Below are 19085 nucleotides of genomic sequence, written 5' to 3'. Positions count from 1 at the left end.
CATGCTTTCCTGCTTCAAACCTCTTGTTGACAAGGATTTGAAGCTGTTGTTGGAATTGTTCAGGCAGGGTTTCAGAGAAGTCCTGTATCTGCTTGAAAATGACCCTATTGTATTGGGTCATATATACAGCTGGTAAGCAGCATTCTGGAGATGAGCATGGCCCCTTGGAACACTCGTCGACCAATATTGTCTAGGAACTTGTGTTCCTTAACAGGAGGGGTAGATGAGTGAGGCTTCATCCTTTTTGCTTTCTTTTGAGCTGATTCCACCACAACTGAGTGGTGGTCGAGCTGAGATTTTTGAAAGCAGAGGGCTGACTGTACTAAATAGGTAGTGTCAGCTTTTCTGTGGACTGGGGCAATGGATCCTGGGTTTTCCCAATTCTTTTTGAGAAGGTCAAGAAGAACTTGATGAACGGGAATAGAAGTGATCACTTTAGGGGCATCCAGGAATTGGAGGAGCTCCATCATCTGGTGCCTATCATCCTCTTCCATCTGAAGCTGAAAAGGGACCAACTCAGACATTTCCTTCACAAAATTAATGAAAGAAAGGTCCTCTGGAGGAGAACACTTTCTACTTTCAGTAGGAGAGGGAGGTGAAGGTATCATCACCCCAGGTGTCATAAGGATCAGCAGACTGACCTGTAGGACAAGAAGGGGGTTGGATACCCGAAGGCCCCGGCTGAGGCTCCAAGAAAATCGATGGAATCGCCGGGGGCACCGTGGACGGCCTGGAAAGCATCGGTGCCGGTATCGAAGGCGCCGATGTGCGTATCGCTCCCAATGAATGAATCGGTGACGAGGGACGAAATGGCATCGATGGCTGAGGCAATACTCCCGAAGGAGGAATGCGGAACGGTGTTTCTCCTCCCGATGAAACTGTCAACGGGGAGCGCACTGGAGCCATTGGAGACCCGGGAATCACCGGTGGAAGGGTGGTCATGAGCACCTCCATCCGGGATAGCAGCGGTGCCAGCGCTGCTCTCATCGGGTCGGTGACCGGTTCCACTCTCAGTGCCGGTGTCTGTGCTGGAGGAACCTGGAGCCTTTGCATCGCCTTGTCGATGGCCTCCTGGACCAGCCGATCCAGTTCTTCCTGGAGACCTGGAGCAAGCAGCCCCGGCTCCGTGACGGAAGAGGGAGGCAGAGGCACAGTCGGAGGGACCACCTTTACAAGCGGAATCGCGACTCCCAAACCCTGATCGGGTGAGGGTGGCCTCGATGTCCCGGTCGCAGGAATGGTCTATGCCATTTCTGGATGGAGCTTCTTCGATGGTGGCTCGGACAGTGGCGAGGTCGATGATTTTGCTCCCTCGACGGTCCGAGACTTATGATGCCGATGTTTCTCCCTATGATCCCCTTGATCTTGAGGTGGAGTAACGGGAGTCGATTGCCGTGAAGACATCAATGGCAGACTGTCACCGGACGGAGGTCGATGCTGGTGCAACTTCGATGGTGCCGGTTCAGATTACGTCGATGCGATGGACGGCATTGGGATGTGAGCACAGAAGAGGAGTCCCATCTTCTCCATTCTGGCTTTGCGACCTTTTGGTGTCATGAGGGCACATTTGGTGCAAGTCAGGACATCATGCTCATGGCCTAAACACATTACACAGATCCATGAGGGTCTGTGATAGACATGGTACGAGTACAGTCTGGGCACAGACGAAACCTCGACGCCATGGCCATAGAAAAAAATCGAGCCGCGGTACGGTCGACGGCCAGTAGGCCGCGAGGGCCAAACTCGACGGTAATCGACAGAAACGGGTAAAAACTTACCGGAGTACCGCGGCCTGAGAAAAGTTAGAGGAGGGACCCCTGTGGGGCAATTTAAGTTTAATTAACTCCGTGAGGAAAATTCCTGTCAGGAATCTCTTCAGAGCTCCTAAACCGCGAGGCTACTGCTGCGCAGAAAAAAGAAGACTGAAGGGGGACCCCTGCTGGCTGCAGGGTTAGTGCCATGCTGGGCATGCCCAGTAGGGGCCAGTCAAAGTTCTGGAAACTGACAGAAGTTTTCCGTGATTGGGCTCCATCCTGATGATGTCACCCATATGTGAGGACTACCATTCTGCTTGTCCTGTGAGAAAGGGGAGCTCCAAAATCAGGCAACCCCTCTGGCAGCTCTATTTCCATTCCCACATCAAGCTGGGAAGAATCGGGCTTAATAAAATCAAACAAAGGCAATTCCCCTGAGTCTCCAAACAGCGCTGACACAAGTTAGAGGGAAAGCTAGGCCGAGATGCCTGAATATGACAAGCAACAGAGGGTTAAGGCGCTCAAGTTTGTTTGCTATACGCAAGCACAGAGACCGGAAGGGAGACGAATCCAAACAAAACTCTCCTTCTCCCTCTTTTTTTTTTTTTTTAAATTACTGCTTACCAGAGTTCAGACCATCCTGGCTGAGTACAAGATCGGTCTCTGGCTGCAGGGGGTGAGGGCAATGACCTTCACTGCTGTGCTTGGCTTCCTGCATCCGCTTGCCTTTCCATTTTTTTTTTTTTGGTTTTTAGTTTTTTTTTTACAGCTAAGTCCATGTCAGCTGAAAAAACCAGCTACCAGACCGAGACACTCATCTGAGGGAGGAATCCAAAGATATCACCTCAGGAATTCTCAACTGAGGGAGGGAACATAAGGTATCACCACATGAGAGCAGGGTGTAATAAATCTTTTTTTCCTTTGATAATTTTTTAAACAATCCCCAGTCGGGAGATGCACGTCCACCATGTGCTGGAGTTGGAGAATACTGGTGGGCTGATGGCAAGTGTAGGGGTATAAATACCATGATATCAGCTTTGCTCCATCTCCATCTGCTGATAGAGGTGCATAACCCACTAGTTTTGGATCCACCTGTTTGTATGCTAAGAAAATTTTTTTTCCCCATTTTGTGTCGATATGAAAAATATTTAGAACTTTGGTTCTTTATTCATTATCATCTGAAAGCTGTTTATTGATGCATGTAAAATAATTTGGGGGTCCAGTTCCCAGTGGGTAAGTGTCCTTATTTGCAAAACACATTATTGCAACTTGGCGCTAAATGGCAACCTTATTGGTAGTCTAAGCAGAAGGCAAAGTTTGCAAATGTAAAGTCAAGGCGCACTGGCAGGGTAGTGTAAGGGATACTGCACTGCTGCAATCAAAGCTCTATCTGTTCACATGACTGAACTGAAGATACCTGGAACTGATACTGAACCCATGCTGTAACCCATGCTCAAGAAGAGCTGATATTTGAGTTATTGAAACCACAAGAACCTGCACATTTATGTTATTTTCTCTTAGTTATAATAAAATTAAGTTTAGAACCTGAAAGGCCTGGGGTTTCAATGTACTAGACTAGGAATCTGACAGTGGAACACAAGGTTTTTTTTTAATAGGAACTATTTTCAATTTTCCTATCAACTGAGGGGAATGCAATAATCACCAATTCAAAGACCATCTCTGACAATTCCTTTTGTAAACATTTTTCAAAGTCCTCTAGCACACACTCACCAAAATATTATGTTAAATGACAGGAATACAGTTGATAAAAAATGTTGATACTAGGAAAAACAAAAAAACCCAAGGATTTTGTAAACATGTTTAATGTCATTTAAATTACATCTGCATCAATATTTGTTTAGAGATCCAAGACTAAATAGGGCTTCAAATAAACAAGAATTACTTTAGATTTGCTTTAACTAACTTCAGAAACTTTTAAAGCAATCACATCCAACTTAAGCCATCCCATTTCATTTCTAATTGGAAATAAATGCATTTCAGTACCTCATACAGGTACACACTGCAATCACCTAGCTATCATCTTATGCACAAGGCTTTTCAATAAGAGGGTTTCACATGCAAATTAGTAATATCACCATTAATTGTGAAGGGAAGATGAGAATAAATCAACAAAATCTTTCACATTCAATCCATAATAAAATCACAGGGGTAGATTTTATAAATGTACGCGCAGGCGTACTTTTGTTCGTGCACCAGGCGCGAACAAAAGCACGCTGGATTTTATAAGATACGCGCCTAGCCGTAGCCGCGCGTATCTTATAAAATCCGGGGTCGGCGCACGCAAGGGGGTGCACATTTGTGCAACCTGCGTGCGCCGAGCCCGGCGCGCACTGCCTGTTCCCTCCAAGGTCGCTCCAAAATCGGAGCGGCCTCGAAGGGAACTTTCCTTCTGCCTCCCCTCACCTTACCCTCCCTAACCCCCCCCCCCCCCCGGCCCTATCTAAACCCCCCCCCTTCCTTTGTTGGCAGATTTACGCCTGCGGAAAGAAGGCGTAAATCTGCGCGCGCCAGCGGGCTGCTGGCACGCCATCACCCGACCTGGGGGCTGGCCGGAGGCCTCGACCACGCCCCCGGGCCAGCACCATGCCCCTGAAACGCCGCGTCACTCGCGGCACGCCCCCCGACACGCTCCTCCATGCAAGCCCCGGGACTTACGAGCGTCCCGGGGCTTGCGCGCGCCGCCAAGCCTATGCAAAATAGGCTTGGCATGCGCAGGAGGGGTTTGGGGTAGGTTTTCGGGGGGTACGTGCGTACCCCTTTGAAAATCTACCCCATAGAGCTTTATGGAGCTCTTTTATGATTCCCAGTCTTACTTTCCTTCTTGTGATACCAGAAACGTGCTCAGCTGTGAAATATAGAAATGTGACAGCAGAAAGAGACCATAAAGTTTAGTCTGCCCATCCACACCAATTAATTCAGTTTTACAATCTCTACCACTCCCTCAGAGATCCCCTGTGTTTATCCCATGTTTCCTTGCATCAGAATCAAGTCCACTAGACTACTCTTATCAAAATATGAAGTCCGGACAGTGCTTCAATAATACAAAGAGTGGTGTCACCGCACACTTTGTAAGAAACACTCAGACTCAATCATCGGATACCAAAATATTGCTAGGAATTTTATTCCTTGTAAAGATCTGTGTTTGACAAAGAACATGCATAAATATAATCAATCAGAAAAGGTAGAAAAGAATAATAATCTCAGTTTGTCAGTACTGAAAAAACACAAACTCTTCTAGATTAATTCCTGTTCCGAATATCATACTCTCTTGCATATCAAATACTATTTTAACTATAAGAGTGCATTATACTAAATACATCAGATGGGTAATGCCAGTGTTCCAATTTTTAATTCACTAGAGATTTCACAGTGGTGCATAAACAATTTTTTTTTTTTTGTTAAAGAAAATCTTCTGTTCTCTCCCCATCCCACTCTCAAGCAGTGGAATATTCCAGTTCTAATACACGGCACAAATTGATCACCGTACACAAAATTAAAGGCAGCAATCACCCCTGTAAGCCAATTGGTTAATGTTAATGCTAAGAAAGCTTTCCAAAGACCCGGAATAGCACTACAATAACAATCTCCATTCTATATGCTATGGATGGAAGTTTACAGCCAAAGAGAAGAGACCATACAGCTTACCTAGTCTGCCCATTTAATCAATCTATATTGTCCATCTAATCAATATTCTCCCTTCCTAACATTGGGACTGTAACAAGTTACCTGTAATTAGTTACTTTTCAGATTAAAAGAAAACCAACATAGTGGTTGGGTGGAGAAAGCACCTTTATGAGGCTAATGAATGTTTAAGGATGCACGTGTTTGGGTCTCAGGTCTCCTCCTCAGGCCATGAAACACTTGAGAAAGCAGGCTCAAAAGCTTGTAGCTTTTGCTGTTCAACACAGATATCACCTACATCCAACCACTTTGTTGGTTTCCTTTTATATTTATTTTGGTAAGCTAACACAGTGTTCTCTCTCTTCTAAGAACTACTACCCAAGTTATCTAAATAAGTTTTCTGTTAAAATAACACAGACTTCAATTAGCAAGAGGTTTTCCCATTCTATGCCTAAGGAAATAAATCCTGGATAAATCAGGCTCTAAATGTGTAACTAGCTACACTCCCAGAAGCTGCATTCACTTTTTGTGTAAGCACAGAACTTTATATTTGATCCACCCTTTCCAAAGACTGGAATGTATTACAAAAGTGCTATTTTAATACCTGAAAAATCCCTCTAAAATCCCTCCCAAAATATCTATAATTGGAATAGTTTTCATTTTTTCTTCTCTTGCATCCTATTTCAAATTTTAACTATCAACTGAATGGCTAAAATAATGTCTACACAGAAATTCATAGCTGAAACTGCTAAAAGAACTGTGGGTGAATGTTCAGGGATTTATTTTAAACAAAAAGGAATATAATTGAGATGCGTTCTTCAGCTTGACAGCTTCCATAGAACTTCTAAAGTTGTAGGTTCTGTGACTTGGCAAATTGTAACATGGCTTCACATCCTCATTTAAATGGTTGCTGCCTTGAATCACATTAGGTGAGATTTAGGGATAGCCATCTCTAGACCTAGCTACCTGCCAGTAAATTCAATGCCTCTTTTAAAAATTTCACATAGGCCTGAAGACTCCTGGGAGATATAGTTCAACCATCTCCCTTTTCATCTTAGAATTCTAACTATATTTTAAATAGCTGTTTTATTCAAGGTTATTGTTTCTATTTCCTCTCTTCTATTAAAGTTTTGTCACTTTAAGAACTGAAACAGCATTTGAATAACCAAATGAAACAATGTAACTTTCCACACTGCTCACAGCAATCCATGACTCACTCAGAAGTATGGACATACGCTATAGCTTCTCCTCAAGCTCATAAACCTTGATGTTTGATTCACCAACCACAAGACAATCTAATATTCATTAAAAGCTTTCCTAGCTTCAAGAATTATTTAGTATTCCATGCCCCCACTCTCCAACCAAAACAAAATGCAGCTGGGTGAACACTTTTGTTTTATATTTTGACCTGGCAGTCTTCTTTCTCTTGCTCTTTTGGCTTCCAGATAAATTAGAGCTGAAGCTGGAATCTGATGTCAAGAGCATTTATTTGCAATTACTTGAGGATATTTTATTCCTTCTCCCATATTACTTTACTACAGTCATTGCAGTGGCAGCCCTTGGCCAGGGCCAAGTACAAGGGTTGAAAAAATGGGTCATAAATTTGGCCACTAGGTGTCACCAATTTGCAATGGCTATGAATCCTCCTCCACACCCTCGTGGGCTATGAACACTGATTCCACAGAATTCCCAATCCCAGCTAATCATGGAGGCATTAGACCTAGGTCACAAATTAAACCTAGGTTCCCTCCATATGGCATGCCATGGAGACACTGGGACTGTCCTGGGTTTCTTGTTGTTTTTTTTCCAATAAAAGTAGAATTTTTGAGCTAGTTCTCTAAAAGAGTAAAATATTGTATTTAGGACCCCTGTAAAAAAAAAAAAAAACCAAAAGCTCATGAGACCACCAGGCTTGCAGAAGCATAACAGTCCTCAAACAAAAATTAGAAGGAACAATTTCCCTAAAGCAGACCAGGCAATAAGAAGGATAGTTCCAAAATGAATGGCCATTTAAAGAAAGCAAAAAATCTTAAGGGGTTCTGGATTGGAAAACTAAAATGGAATTATTAAAAAAAAAAAAAAAAAGAAAAAAACAACCACGCTGTGAGCACGAGAAAATATTTTCTATTCTTCCCTATTCCATCTGTGTTTAATTAAGACTGTGCCCATCTGGTTAGCACCATAGGCAAGGATTGTCCTGGGGACTGCACAGCCAGTAAAAGTTTTCAGGATATCCACAGGGGTACATTTTCAAAAACAGCTCGCGCGCGAACAAAAGTACGCTGGATTTTATAAGATACGCGCGGCTACGGGGTCGGCGCGCGCTGCCTGTTCCCCTCTGAGGCCGCTCTGAAATCGAAGCGGCCTTGGAGGGAACTTTCCTTCCGCCTCCCCTCCCTTCCCCTACCTAACCCAACCCCCCCCCCCCACCATTGTCGGCAGATATACGCCTGCCAGAGGCAGACGTAAATCTGCGCGCCAGCGGCTGCTGGCGCGCCATCACCCAACCCGGGGGATGGTCCGGAGGCCTTGACCACGCCCCCAGGCTGGCGTCACACCCCTGACACGCCTCCTGCCCCACCCCAAAATTCACACCCCCTTTGCAAAGCCCCGGGACTTACGTGCGTCCTGGGGCTTGCGTGCGCCGCCGAGCCTATGCAAAATAGGCTCGGCACGCGCAAGGGCCTTTTAAGAGGGTTACGCACATAACTTATGCGCGTAACCCTTTTAAAGTCCGGCCCACAATGAATATGCATGAAATAAATATGTATATACCGAGTTCCTGGGGAATGAAAATGTATCTCATACATATTCATTGAGGATTTCCTTACATGGTTGGGAAGCCCTTTCATAGGTACATAATCCCCCTACTAGTTAGCGCTACAAGTGAGCAAGCCTTTGTAATTAGTAGGCTCTTCCTCCACCCTTGGTGTTCACAAGTGCAGTTACTTGATCTGTCTTTAACTCTGGGCCCCCATAGCTTCAGCCCACAGAAAGGAGCACTTATAGATGGGTCTAGATGCAGCAGGTTAGACTGCCCTGGTCTTTGGCGGCATATGCCAAAAGAATGGTATCTGCATGTTTAGGAAGTGGATCATGATCTAAGTTGAAAAGTTTGCATTCTTATTTCACCTTTGGCACATTTTCTCTGGCAAAGCCAGTTCATTTACTGATTTAAGAATGGATGTATCACCTCTGTTTGTAAATAAAGAGCATGAAAATAGAGGTAAGACAGAAAGTTTGGAACCACCAGTTTAGCTCTTTAGCAACAAAATAGAGCCAAACTGCTACTAAGGTCCACTCACCACAACTCAAGGCACAAGATAAAAATAAACTTATGGTTTTGGTGAAATGGGAAAGTTGCAATAAATGTGGTTTAGTTTTGTCCACTGGATGAACCACTGATACTAGTCTGGTTCAGTTCCTGCTAAAGATAACAGTGAATCCTGCTGGATTGTGGTTATACAATCTATAGCAGCAGGCTAGGTATATGGAGATAGCTCACTCCACCTTTACTACACCAAGTAAGCACAGATTACAAAAACATTTTGGCTAAAACATCAGCTATGAAAGGCTTCATTCCTTGAAACTCCAATTTTCTCCAAGTAAACATGTATTTGTCAGCTACTCAACCTGTATCCTGATACAGAATTATCATAATCAAAATTAAAGGGAAAGTGTCAAGTTCATTACAGCATAGCAAACTATTATGAAAATATTTTTTGACCAGTAACTTCAGTGGTTACCAAAATAATTATTGGAAGCTTATGCAGATGTTCTCTGCAGCCTCCTTTCAGTTAAACCATATCATATAGAGTTTTGCTATATTGGTGTGTCACACCATATTGGTTGCTTGGTTTACCGATATTCTGACGATCCCTTTGTAAGCAGCTCATTACACTCAGGAATGCATACACTCTGATTTCCACCAGAGGAACATTTATGATATTAAAATATGAGCAAATTATTTTAGAGAACCACATGGCAATGATGAAATTATATCTTTGGTGAAAGAAGTCTGCAAAAAAAAAAAACCAACCAAAAACAAAACACTAGTAAAGGTAGTTAATAGTAATTCTACTCTTAATCAACCAAGTCACAGCCAAGAAAATGGATGTTTAAGTTTTTGTTAAAATGGACAGGACTTTAAAATGGAACATTTTCTTTATGTCTGTGGGATTGTCAATCCAGGGAATTACTGCATCAGAGCAAGGGAACAGAACTAGGGATGTGGGAGGGAAGCATTATCAGTTTTCAAGAAAAGCCACGTAGTCAGTCAGTCTGGCCAGCTGCTGCTCGTTGGGAATCAGTGCAACTGGAGCAGATTCTGTGTAAAGAAAAAAAAGGGAGAGAGACAGACATAAATCAGTGAAAATGTCCAAAGCATCCCACTGCCTTCTAACGCTTCCCCACAACTAGTAGGGGAAAAAAAAAACAAAACATACTGAATTTATTACATTTTTCCCTTTTATCAGAGCTGCCATGCACTAGAAAAATCTGAAAAGGAGGAACAGTCAGGAGAAACCATGGGCTGTCTTTTTCCCCATCCATGTTTTGTTCTGCATGATGTGCTACAGAAAATGTAATCTAAGGCCAAGGTTTTTAAAAGGGGCAGGGAGAAGGGAATCACCTCATACTTTGGCTCTGATGCTCCCCTAGGTTTTTCAGCTTCTCCGAAAAATGAGATGAATTTTAATGCAAATGAAAGGGACTAGACACAGGACTATACTAATGCACAGTACTGGATAGCACTAAGCAGCCTCCCTTATCCATCAGCCATTGTCAGTATACTTTAACCCTAGCCAGCAGAATTTCTGGCTGCTCCAGTCACGGGGACCCAGAGATAACTGCCAATACATCTCAATCCCAATCTGCGGTACCCCTGGTAATACAGTACTGAGATTCTCACACAGCTCACTTCTGACTTACAGCGCCCCTGCAAAATATAAACATAATAAAAACTACACACAAAGTTCTAACATCATAAGAACATGCCATACTGGGTCAGACCAAGGGTCCATCAAGCCCAGCATCCTGTTTCCAACAGTGGCCAATCCAGGCCATAAGAACCTGGCAAGTACCCAAAAACTAAGTCTATTCCATGTTACTGTTGCTAGTAATAGCAGTGGCTATTTTCTAAGTCAATTTAATTAATAGCAGGTAATGGACTTCTCCTCCAAGAACTTATCCAATCCTTTTTTAAACACAGCTATACTAACTGCACTAACCACATCCTCTGGCAACAAATTCCAGAGTTTAATTGTGCATTGAGTAAAAAAGAACTTTCTCAGATTAGTTTTAAATGTGCCACATGCTAACTTCATGGAGTGCCCCCTAGTCTATTATCCGAAAGAGTAAATAACCGATTCTGTCAATGCATCTCAATCCTGACCTGTAATATGGTAGATGGCAGCAAAAAAAGACCAACTAATTCATCCAGTCTTCCCAGTTATCCTTGTCCACATTGCCAAAGATATATCCCAATAGACAACCATAGAGAATGATAGGATACTAATTAACCAAGGCAGTTTTTGTTGTCTTCCTCCACTATACTCCACCCTTCTAGCACGCAAGATTCCCTTTTTAAATTCAACCCCAGAACCCCTTCCCTCCCATTTCCAACCACAAGATTCCACAATAATCCAAACAGCCACAGGTTCTAATTTGAAGAATTCTGTTCTTGTAAAGTTTCAATTTAATTACAGCTGCCTGAACCCCTCTGCTGAACTACTGCTTTGTATTACCTATTTATATTTTGCAGGCATTCCAAATCTTGTTTCTAAACTGAGCAATGTTATACCAGAGCTTAACATTAATCATATTATAGCCAATTCAACAAATGAACAATATGGGCAGCAAATACCAACCATATGAAGTGGAATCAAAAACTATTATGGAGCAAGAGCACCACCTACCTGGCTTTTTAGGCATTACCATACGAGTAACTGAATCAGCCTGCCAACCTTGCTCTAATACTCCTGCAAAGAACAATTTTACAAAATAAAGATAGATATATGGTAATTGCATCTTAAATTTTAGGTTAGCAGTTCAATAGAAACAATATTCAGATGTCTGCATTTTGATTGCACGTTTACATTCTCTCCATTGTCAGTCTTTAGCTGCAGTGCCTCCTGGCTCCATTATTTCCAACAAGTTGATCTATGCATGAAGATGTAACCCTACCATTACTACTTATAATTTCTTAGCTTTGGCAGCCGCGACAAATAAATTGGCCCTGTCTCACCCAGCCTCCCACCGCATTACAAAGCAAGGGGAGCCTCTCTGCCAAGTGTTACCATGCCCACCTTTTTGTTGCATTACTGGCTGTAAAGGCCCAACATGAAATTATGTCGGGCAGCCGTTATTCAGCTTAAGTACTGCTTTAAGTATTAGAGTAAAAAACATGTCCTCCCCATTAAAACTGCACATTGACTCAGGTACCCTGCGCCCCGTCTATAAGCTGTGACAATTAATACTAACAGTAAACAAAAATACATGAACTAACATTGGAATCTCTCCAAACTCAATGTAGTACAAGGTTAAACAAGTGATCACCCTCAAATACGACAACCAAAATGACCCCCCTTCTGTGTTTTTATTTTTAATCAACACTCAGGAATGTGTGCGTGGGGGGGGGGGGGAGGGGGGAAGACAGTGTTCAGGCCTCAGACAGGAAGGAGGATGGTGTGCGAGGCTATTTAAAAAGTCTACTGAGGGAGATCATGTGATGCCTTGCTAGGAGCAGGACGCTTTCTATTCTGCTCTCGGGGCCTGCTATCTATCCTTACTCACCAACATCCTATACATTAAGTTACATTTGCGAGTTCCTTTGTTCATTGTAAAGCCTGTTGCTGCTTTTTGTTTCTTGTTAACCGATGAGATGTTCACAACGACTATCAGTATATAAAAACATTTAAATAAATAAATATTCATCCAGCTGTCTTTGGCATTGTTATTGCATCATTTTCAGCGATTCGAGAGCTGGGATGACCATCATATCCACCTGAAAAGACAAGGACAAGCTGAAGGTCAGCAGCGACTCCAAGATGGCAGAATGCAAGGATGACCAGATGCTGGAGACTTGCTCTTCTACTGTGAAATTGGTCGAGGCAGTGAATGTGGCCGTTTCGAAAACTTTGGATATTAAATTCAAAAGTTTTCAAAAAATTTGATGAATTTACCACCAGCATGGATGAGATAACGCGCTGGATGAACAAAATCGAACAACATGTGTCGGATGTAGAGGACGGAGCACACAGGACAGAGTATATTATTCAAGATCTGCGGGCCAAGGTAGCAAGAATGGATGACCACGTGGAGGACCTGGAGAATAGGTCCTGCCAGAATAATTTGCGGTTTGAAGGCATTCCGGAGTTGGTTTTGGATCCGGAGCTTCACAGCTTTCTTGTGACTTGGCTGGTCCAGGAGCTCCAGTTAGATTCCTTGCTGGTCCCATAATTATTGAGAGAGCGCATCGTTTGGGATCACGCTCAGATAATCAAGGGAGGCCTAGGGTTGTGATTGCCGGTTTTTTGAATTTCAATCACAAAGTGCCTATCTTACAGGTTGTCTGCCAAGGATTACAGCCGAAAGTGGGGGAGCGCAAGGTCCTGATTTTTCAGGATTACTCAGCAAAAATATTGGGCCTTCTCCAATTTTCTCTCTTTTGTTTGCCCGGAAACCACGTTTTGCTTTACTCTATCCTGCTAAATTGAGTGTGCAACATAATGAGCAGACTTTCTTTTACTCTACACCTGGCGAAGCTCAGGTTTTTGTGGACTCACTGCCTATAGCGATGACTAACAGTGCTTCTGCATCTAGACCTGGGGACTGATTTTCATGAGACTGGGCTGTTCGTTTTCTTCTTTCTTTGGAAGTTTATTCACATTGACAATGTGCATTAACATTGTTACTGTTTTTGCCCTGTTTTGGGCTCTGAGAAGCCCAATTGTGCTGCATTGTTCATCTTACTGGGATACCATGTACTCATGGCGCTTCTGAACCTGATCCTAGAGACTGATTTTTCTGAGGGCTGTTCCTTTTTCTTTTGTTCTTTTGCTCACATAGACACTGTGATTTAACACCATTAAACTGTTTGCCTGACTTCAGAGGCTGGGACATTCTCATTTCTGTAGTTGCTTTTTTGCTGTTCTTGTGTGGGATGTTTTCAGGGTTTTTCTCTTTTTTTCCCTCTTTTCTTTTTATTTTCTGATAGCCTCTTTGCAGAGGGTGGGTGGGCCCCATGGCAAACTAGCACATGATTTTCTCCTCATTGGAGATATGGGTTGAGGGATAGTGATTGGGGGGGGGGGGGGAGAGAATGGGGTTAAGGAGGTGGATGGGCTTGATTCTGGAGCAGGTGAGTGGATGCGCAATGGAGCACAGTGATCTATTCTGTTTTACTTTCCTGGGGATTGGTTGGCTAGGGTTCACATGAGGGTTTGGTGGCATTGAAGGTGGGGTTCCTCGTAGGCTGGGGGGAGGAACTCTTTTTGCAAGGCAACTGTCGTACTCTTGGGCATTTTTCTGAGGATTCTCATGCCTAAGGACGGTTGCAGAGTGATTTCCTGGAACGTAGTGGGTCTGGGCTCCCCCAATTAAGAGGTTGAAGATCTTGAAAGCTTTAGCGAGACATCAGGCAGATATCGCTATGCAATAGGAAATGCATTTGAGTGATCTAGAACACAGTAAGCTGGTAAGATAGTGGGTAGAAGATGCCTACTGGGCCTCCTCTGGTTCAAAAAAGGCTGGGGTGGCTATTTTGATCCGTAAAACCTTGACCTTTTCCATTCAGGACCAGTTTGAAGATCCTGGTGGCTGGATTTTAATTCTTAGGAGATCTTTGAATGGGAAGCCTTTATTGCTCTGCAATATTTATGCCCCAAATGTGTATGTTCATAGCTTTTTCCAGGGCATTCTACGTAAGCTCCAGGCTAAGAGCAGGGGATATACCTTGGTAGGTGGAGATATGAATATAGTTTTTGACCCTGCTCTTGATAAGTCCCATTGTCCAGCTGGAGAAAAGGTGATGAGGCATAAAGGGATTCCCTGGTTTTGTGACTATCTGGATCTTTTGGATGCCTGGACATCCAAAAGAAAGGGATTTCATGCATGTCTCCTAAGTGCATGCCACGCAATCCAGAACCGATTACCTTTTGGCCTCTCCATCAATGTTTTCTCAGATCACTCAGGCGGTAATAGACTCCTTGGAAATAATGCAATTATTTGGGTTGATTTTCACTGGGGAGAACTGACCCAAGGAACTGGCCTATGGCAGTTTCTTGCCAACCGGTATGGGGATGCAGGGTTTGGGTCCTTCTTACAGGGAAAGTGGAAGGATTTTCATGAGCATAATAAGGAACACATTTCTAACCCTGCTCTTTATTGGGAGACAGCAAAGGTTGTTTTGCGGGGGGACATAATAGCCTATTTGAGTTGGAAGCAGAGGATGCTGGATAAAAGGCTGTTGATGTTGGAGAAACAGGTGAGGTGGGATAAATTGCGGTTTGCTACCCCATCTATGCCTGCCAATTGGGCAGCTTTTATGTCCTCTCAGGTGGCTTTGAACTCTCTTTTGTATCAGAGGGCTCAAAAGTATATGTTTTATTAAAATTATCAACTGTTTAAATATGGTGATAAATCTGGTAAGCTGTTGGCCTCATTGGTCAAGTGCAGGGAGGGTATTCACCATTCACCGCTGGACCCCAGGGAAGCTTTTTGCTTCCCTGGGGTCCAGCGGTGAACTTGGCCTGCGCGATCGGCGCTGAAGCCCGTCGGGGTAAGGCCTCTTGTTCCGCTCGCCCCGCTCGGGCTCCTGCGCCGATCGCCGGCCCCTCTCTGCAGTAGCTCTCCAGCAGCTTACCTACCTGTAAGGCCGCGAACATCCGCCCTCTTCGGCCTCGACCCGGGCCGCGAGCCCTCGCTTCCGCCGGCCTAGACCAGAGCCGCGAGCCCTCGCCCGGAACCCGCCATCACAAGATAAAACAAAAAAGAAACGCCCACGAAAACGTCGCGGCGGTGACGTCAGAGGCGCGACCGACCGGCGGGGTATTTAAAACGCCGCTCTCCTACACTCAATCCTTTGCTTCCCTGGGGTCCAGCGGTGAACTTGGCCTGCGCGATCGGCGCTGAAGCCCGTCGGGGTAAGGCCTCTTGTTCCGCTCGCCCCGCTCGGGCTCCTGCGCCGATCGCCGGCCCCTCTCTGCAGTAGCTCTCCAGCAGCTTACCTACCTGTAAGGCCGCGAACATCTTCCCTCTTCGGCCTCGACCCGGGCCGCGAGCCCTCGCTTCCGCCGGCCTAGACCAGAGCCGCGAGCCCTCGCCCGGAACCGCCATCACAAGATAAAACAAAAAAAGAAACGCCCACGAAAACGTCGCGGCGGTGACGTCAGAGGCGCGACCGACCGGCGGGGTATTTAAAACCACCACCCTCCCTGGCGTCGCTCGCCGGGCGTCGCGCGCACGAAGGAGCGCGACAAAGGGGCCTGCCCCTTTGTTTCGCCCCTCGCTCTCCCCGAGCATTACCCCACCAGCACCGTACCAGTGCTAACCCAGCGCTCATCCTGCAACATCCTTCCAGCGCTCATCCTGCAACATCCATCCAGCGTTCATCCTGCAACATCCTTCCAGCGCTCATCCTGCAACATCCTTCCAGCGCTCATCCTGCAACATCCTTCCAGCGCTCATCCTGCAACATCCTTCCAGCGCTCATCCTGCAACATCCTTCCAGCGCTCATCCTGCAACATCCATCCAGCGCTCATCCTGCAACATCCATCCAGCGCTCATCCTGCAACATCCATCCAGCGCTCATCCTGCAACATCCTTCCAGCGCTCATCCTGCAACATCCTTCCAGCGTTCATCCTGCAACATCCTTCCAGCGCTCATCCTGCAACATCCATCCAGCGCTCAACCCGCTAGCAACCACCCAGCTAACCATCCAAAATGTATCCAGCTCTTCCAATTCCAACTTTGCAACACCGCCTCCTACCTAAAAGACCATCTGCCAGACAAGCCCTTCACTACAACTTAAAAACACTCACCCCTATTCTGATTGCACCAATCACCCAACTTTTAGGCCTCACCCTCTTTTCACTCTCACTCTTCAACGCACAATCCCTACAAAAAAATCCCTAATTTTCAATGATTACCTCACCGACGCCAAGCCAGATATTTGCGCAGTAACCGAAACATGGCTCAAGCCCTCAGATACAGCTTTAATAAAACAACTCCCTACGCTGACCTATGACTTCTTCTCACTCCCGAGACTGAAGAAAAGAGGAGGTGGAATCCTTCTGGCTACCAAAAAAAGCCTTAACTTCACCCAACACCCATTCAGTTCTAACACTAAACTGGAAGTCGGTTTCTTCACATCACAACATCTTCAAATCCTTCTTGTCTATGCCCCCCCTGGGCTCCTAGAATCCGATGTCTCCCCCATCCTTGAAATCACCACTACGCTCATCAACCTGGACTCTCCAGCAATCATCTTAGGAGATTTCAATCTGCACATAGACAATCCTTCACCATCTAACAGCTGCGTAACCCTCCTCACAGCCATGTCAGCAATGGGATTCCAACAATTAGTCAACGAACCCACTCACAAAGCGGGTCACACTTTGGACTTGATTTTCATCAACAAAGGCATTACGACTACATCCAATTTGAAGAACAAAAAGGTTCCATGGTCGGATCACACTCTCATCTCTACTTCTTTCGCCCTGAAAGAAACCAACACTCCTAATATCCCCTCCCCTTCATTCCAATACAGGAGGCGATGCTCCCCAGAAGACCTTAACAACCAGTTGGATTCACAGCTCCCTCTACTAGATCTCACCGACCCGAACACTGCCATTCGTTCCTGGAACAACATAACAGAAAATATAGCTAAAAAGCTCTGCCCTTCAACTATAAAAAAATCTCACACCAATGCCTCCAACAGACAACCTTGGTTCACCAATGAACTTAGAAAACTAAAACAAAGCTTAAGAAAGAAAGAAGCGACTTGGCGTAAAACCCCTTGTGACATCACCATTTCTTCATACAAATCCACTCTATACCAGTACAAAGCCCTCACCTCAAAATCAAAAAAAGATTATTTTGCATCTAAGATTCACAACCTGGTCTTTGATGCTAAAGCTCTCTTCGCTTATGTTTCCAGCCTCACTCAAACCATACTGCGAGAAATCCCCGGCGACATGGCACAGTCTAAAGCTGATGAACTCGCTCAGTTTTCCAAAATAAAATCAATAATCTTTTAATTCAACTGCCTTCCAATACCGCTGACGCCCTCCCAACATATCAACACCCGACCTTCAAAAACTCCAGCCTAAACACTTTTGAGCCCATCTCTTCCACTGAGATTCAAGCCATCTTGAGAAGAATGAAACCTTCGTCTCACCCTGCAGACCACATCCCCACCAAACTACTTCTATCCATTCCAGACACAATAGCCACATCATTGACAAACATCATCAATTGCTCTCTAGCCCAAGGATCCTTCCCAGATGATCTCAAAATGGCATCAATCACACCACTCCTAAAGAAACCCAACCTTGATCCGAAGGACCCTAACAACTTCCGCCCCATAGCTAACCTTCCATTCATCGCCAAGATCATGGAAAAACTAGTCAACTCTCAACTTTCAAATTACATCGAAGACAACAATCTCCTCTTCGCCCCTCAACACGGATTCCGAAAAAATCGAGGCACAGAATCCCTCCTTATATCTCTGACAGACCATATCCTACTGGGCCTCGACAAAGGAAACTCATTCCTACTGATCTTGTTAGACCTATCCGCAGCGTTCGACACGGTCAACCACGCCATCCTCCTAAACCAGTTGTCGGCCATAGGAATCAGCGGCACCGTCCTTTCCTGGTTCAAAACCTCTCTCAACAATAGAGGATACAAAGTCAAACTCCAAAACAAGGAATCCTCTAGATTTGACTCTGCCATAGGAGTCCCACAAGGTTTGTCACTATCTCCGACTCTATTCAATATTTACCTTCTTCCTCTCTGCCAACTTCTCACCGACCTCAATCTAAAATTTTTCCTTTACGCAGATGATATTCAAATCATCATCCCCATCAAAGACACATACTCTAATACTCTTGACTACTGGGAATCATGCCACCAAAAAATCAAACAACTACTCAACAGCCTACACCTCATCTTAAATTCCTCCAAGACTGAAATTCTACTCATCTCTCCTGAGAACAACACCTCCAACAGTACTCTTCCTACCAATCTGCCTACCACACAAGCTAGAGACCTAGGAGTAATAATAGACAACCGGCTAAACTTCAAGGCACACATCAACAAAACAACCAAAGATTGCTTCTATAAACTCCAGGTCCTGAAAAGGATAAGACCTCTTTTCCACGCTCAAGACTTCAGAACGATCATCCAAGCAGTCATTTTTTCGAAACTAGACTATTGCAATTCCCTATTGCTAGGTCTACCTTCATCCTACTCCAAACCTCTACAGATGGTTCAAAATTCAGCAGCCCGAATCTTGACAGGCGCAAGGAAAAGAGACCACATATCCCCCGTCCTGAAAGAGCTTCACTGGTTACCCGTATACTTCCGCATCATGTATAAAGCCATAACTATCACCTACAAAACTATACATCAACTCACCACCCTCGATCTCCAATTCCCTCTCCAAGCACATAACTCTACCAGACCT

The 19085-nt window shown here is 44.7% G+C and overlaps 1 protein-coding gene across 1 annotated transcript in view; it reads right to left on the bottom strand.

Moving 5' to 3' along the window:
• Positions 1-8979: 8979 nt before the first annotated feature.
• COPS8 (COP9 signalosome subunit 8) overlaps positions 8980-19085 on the bottom strand; it is a 51908-nt gene continuing 41802 nt past the window's right edge. Inside the window, exons 6-7 of the mRNA XM_029606485.1 lie at positions 11312-11374; positions 8980-9723 (exon numbers count right to left, since the gene is read on the bottom strand). Coding sequence (XP_029462345.1) covers positions 9644-9723; positions 11312-11374 — 143 coding nt within the window. The 3' untranslated portion in view covers positions 8980-9643. The remainder of the gene's footprint in view (positions 9724-11311; positions 11375-19085) is intronic.

This window comes from Rhinatrema bivittatum, chromosome 6 (assembly GCF_901001135.1).
Source record: "Rhinatrema bivittatum chromosome 6, aRhiBiv1.1, whole genome shotgun sequence".
In the NCBI taxonomy this organism is placed as follows: domain Eukaryota; kingdom Metazoa; phylum Chordata; class Amphibia; order Gymnophiona; family Rhinatrematidae; genus Rhinatrema; species Rhinatrema bivittatum.
This window is presented reverse-complemented; position numbering and strand designations above follow the sequence as displayed.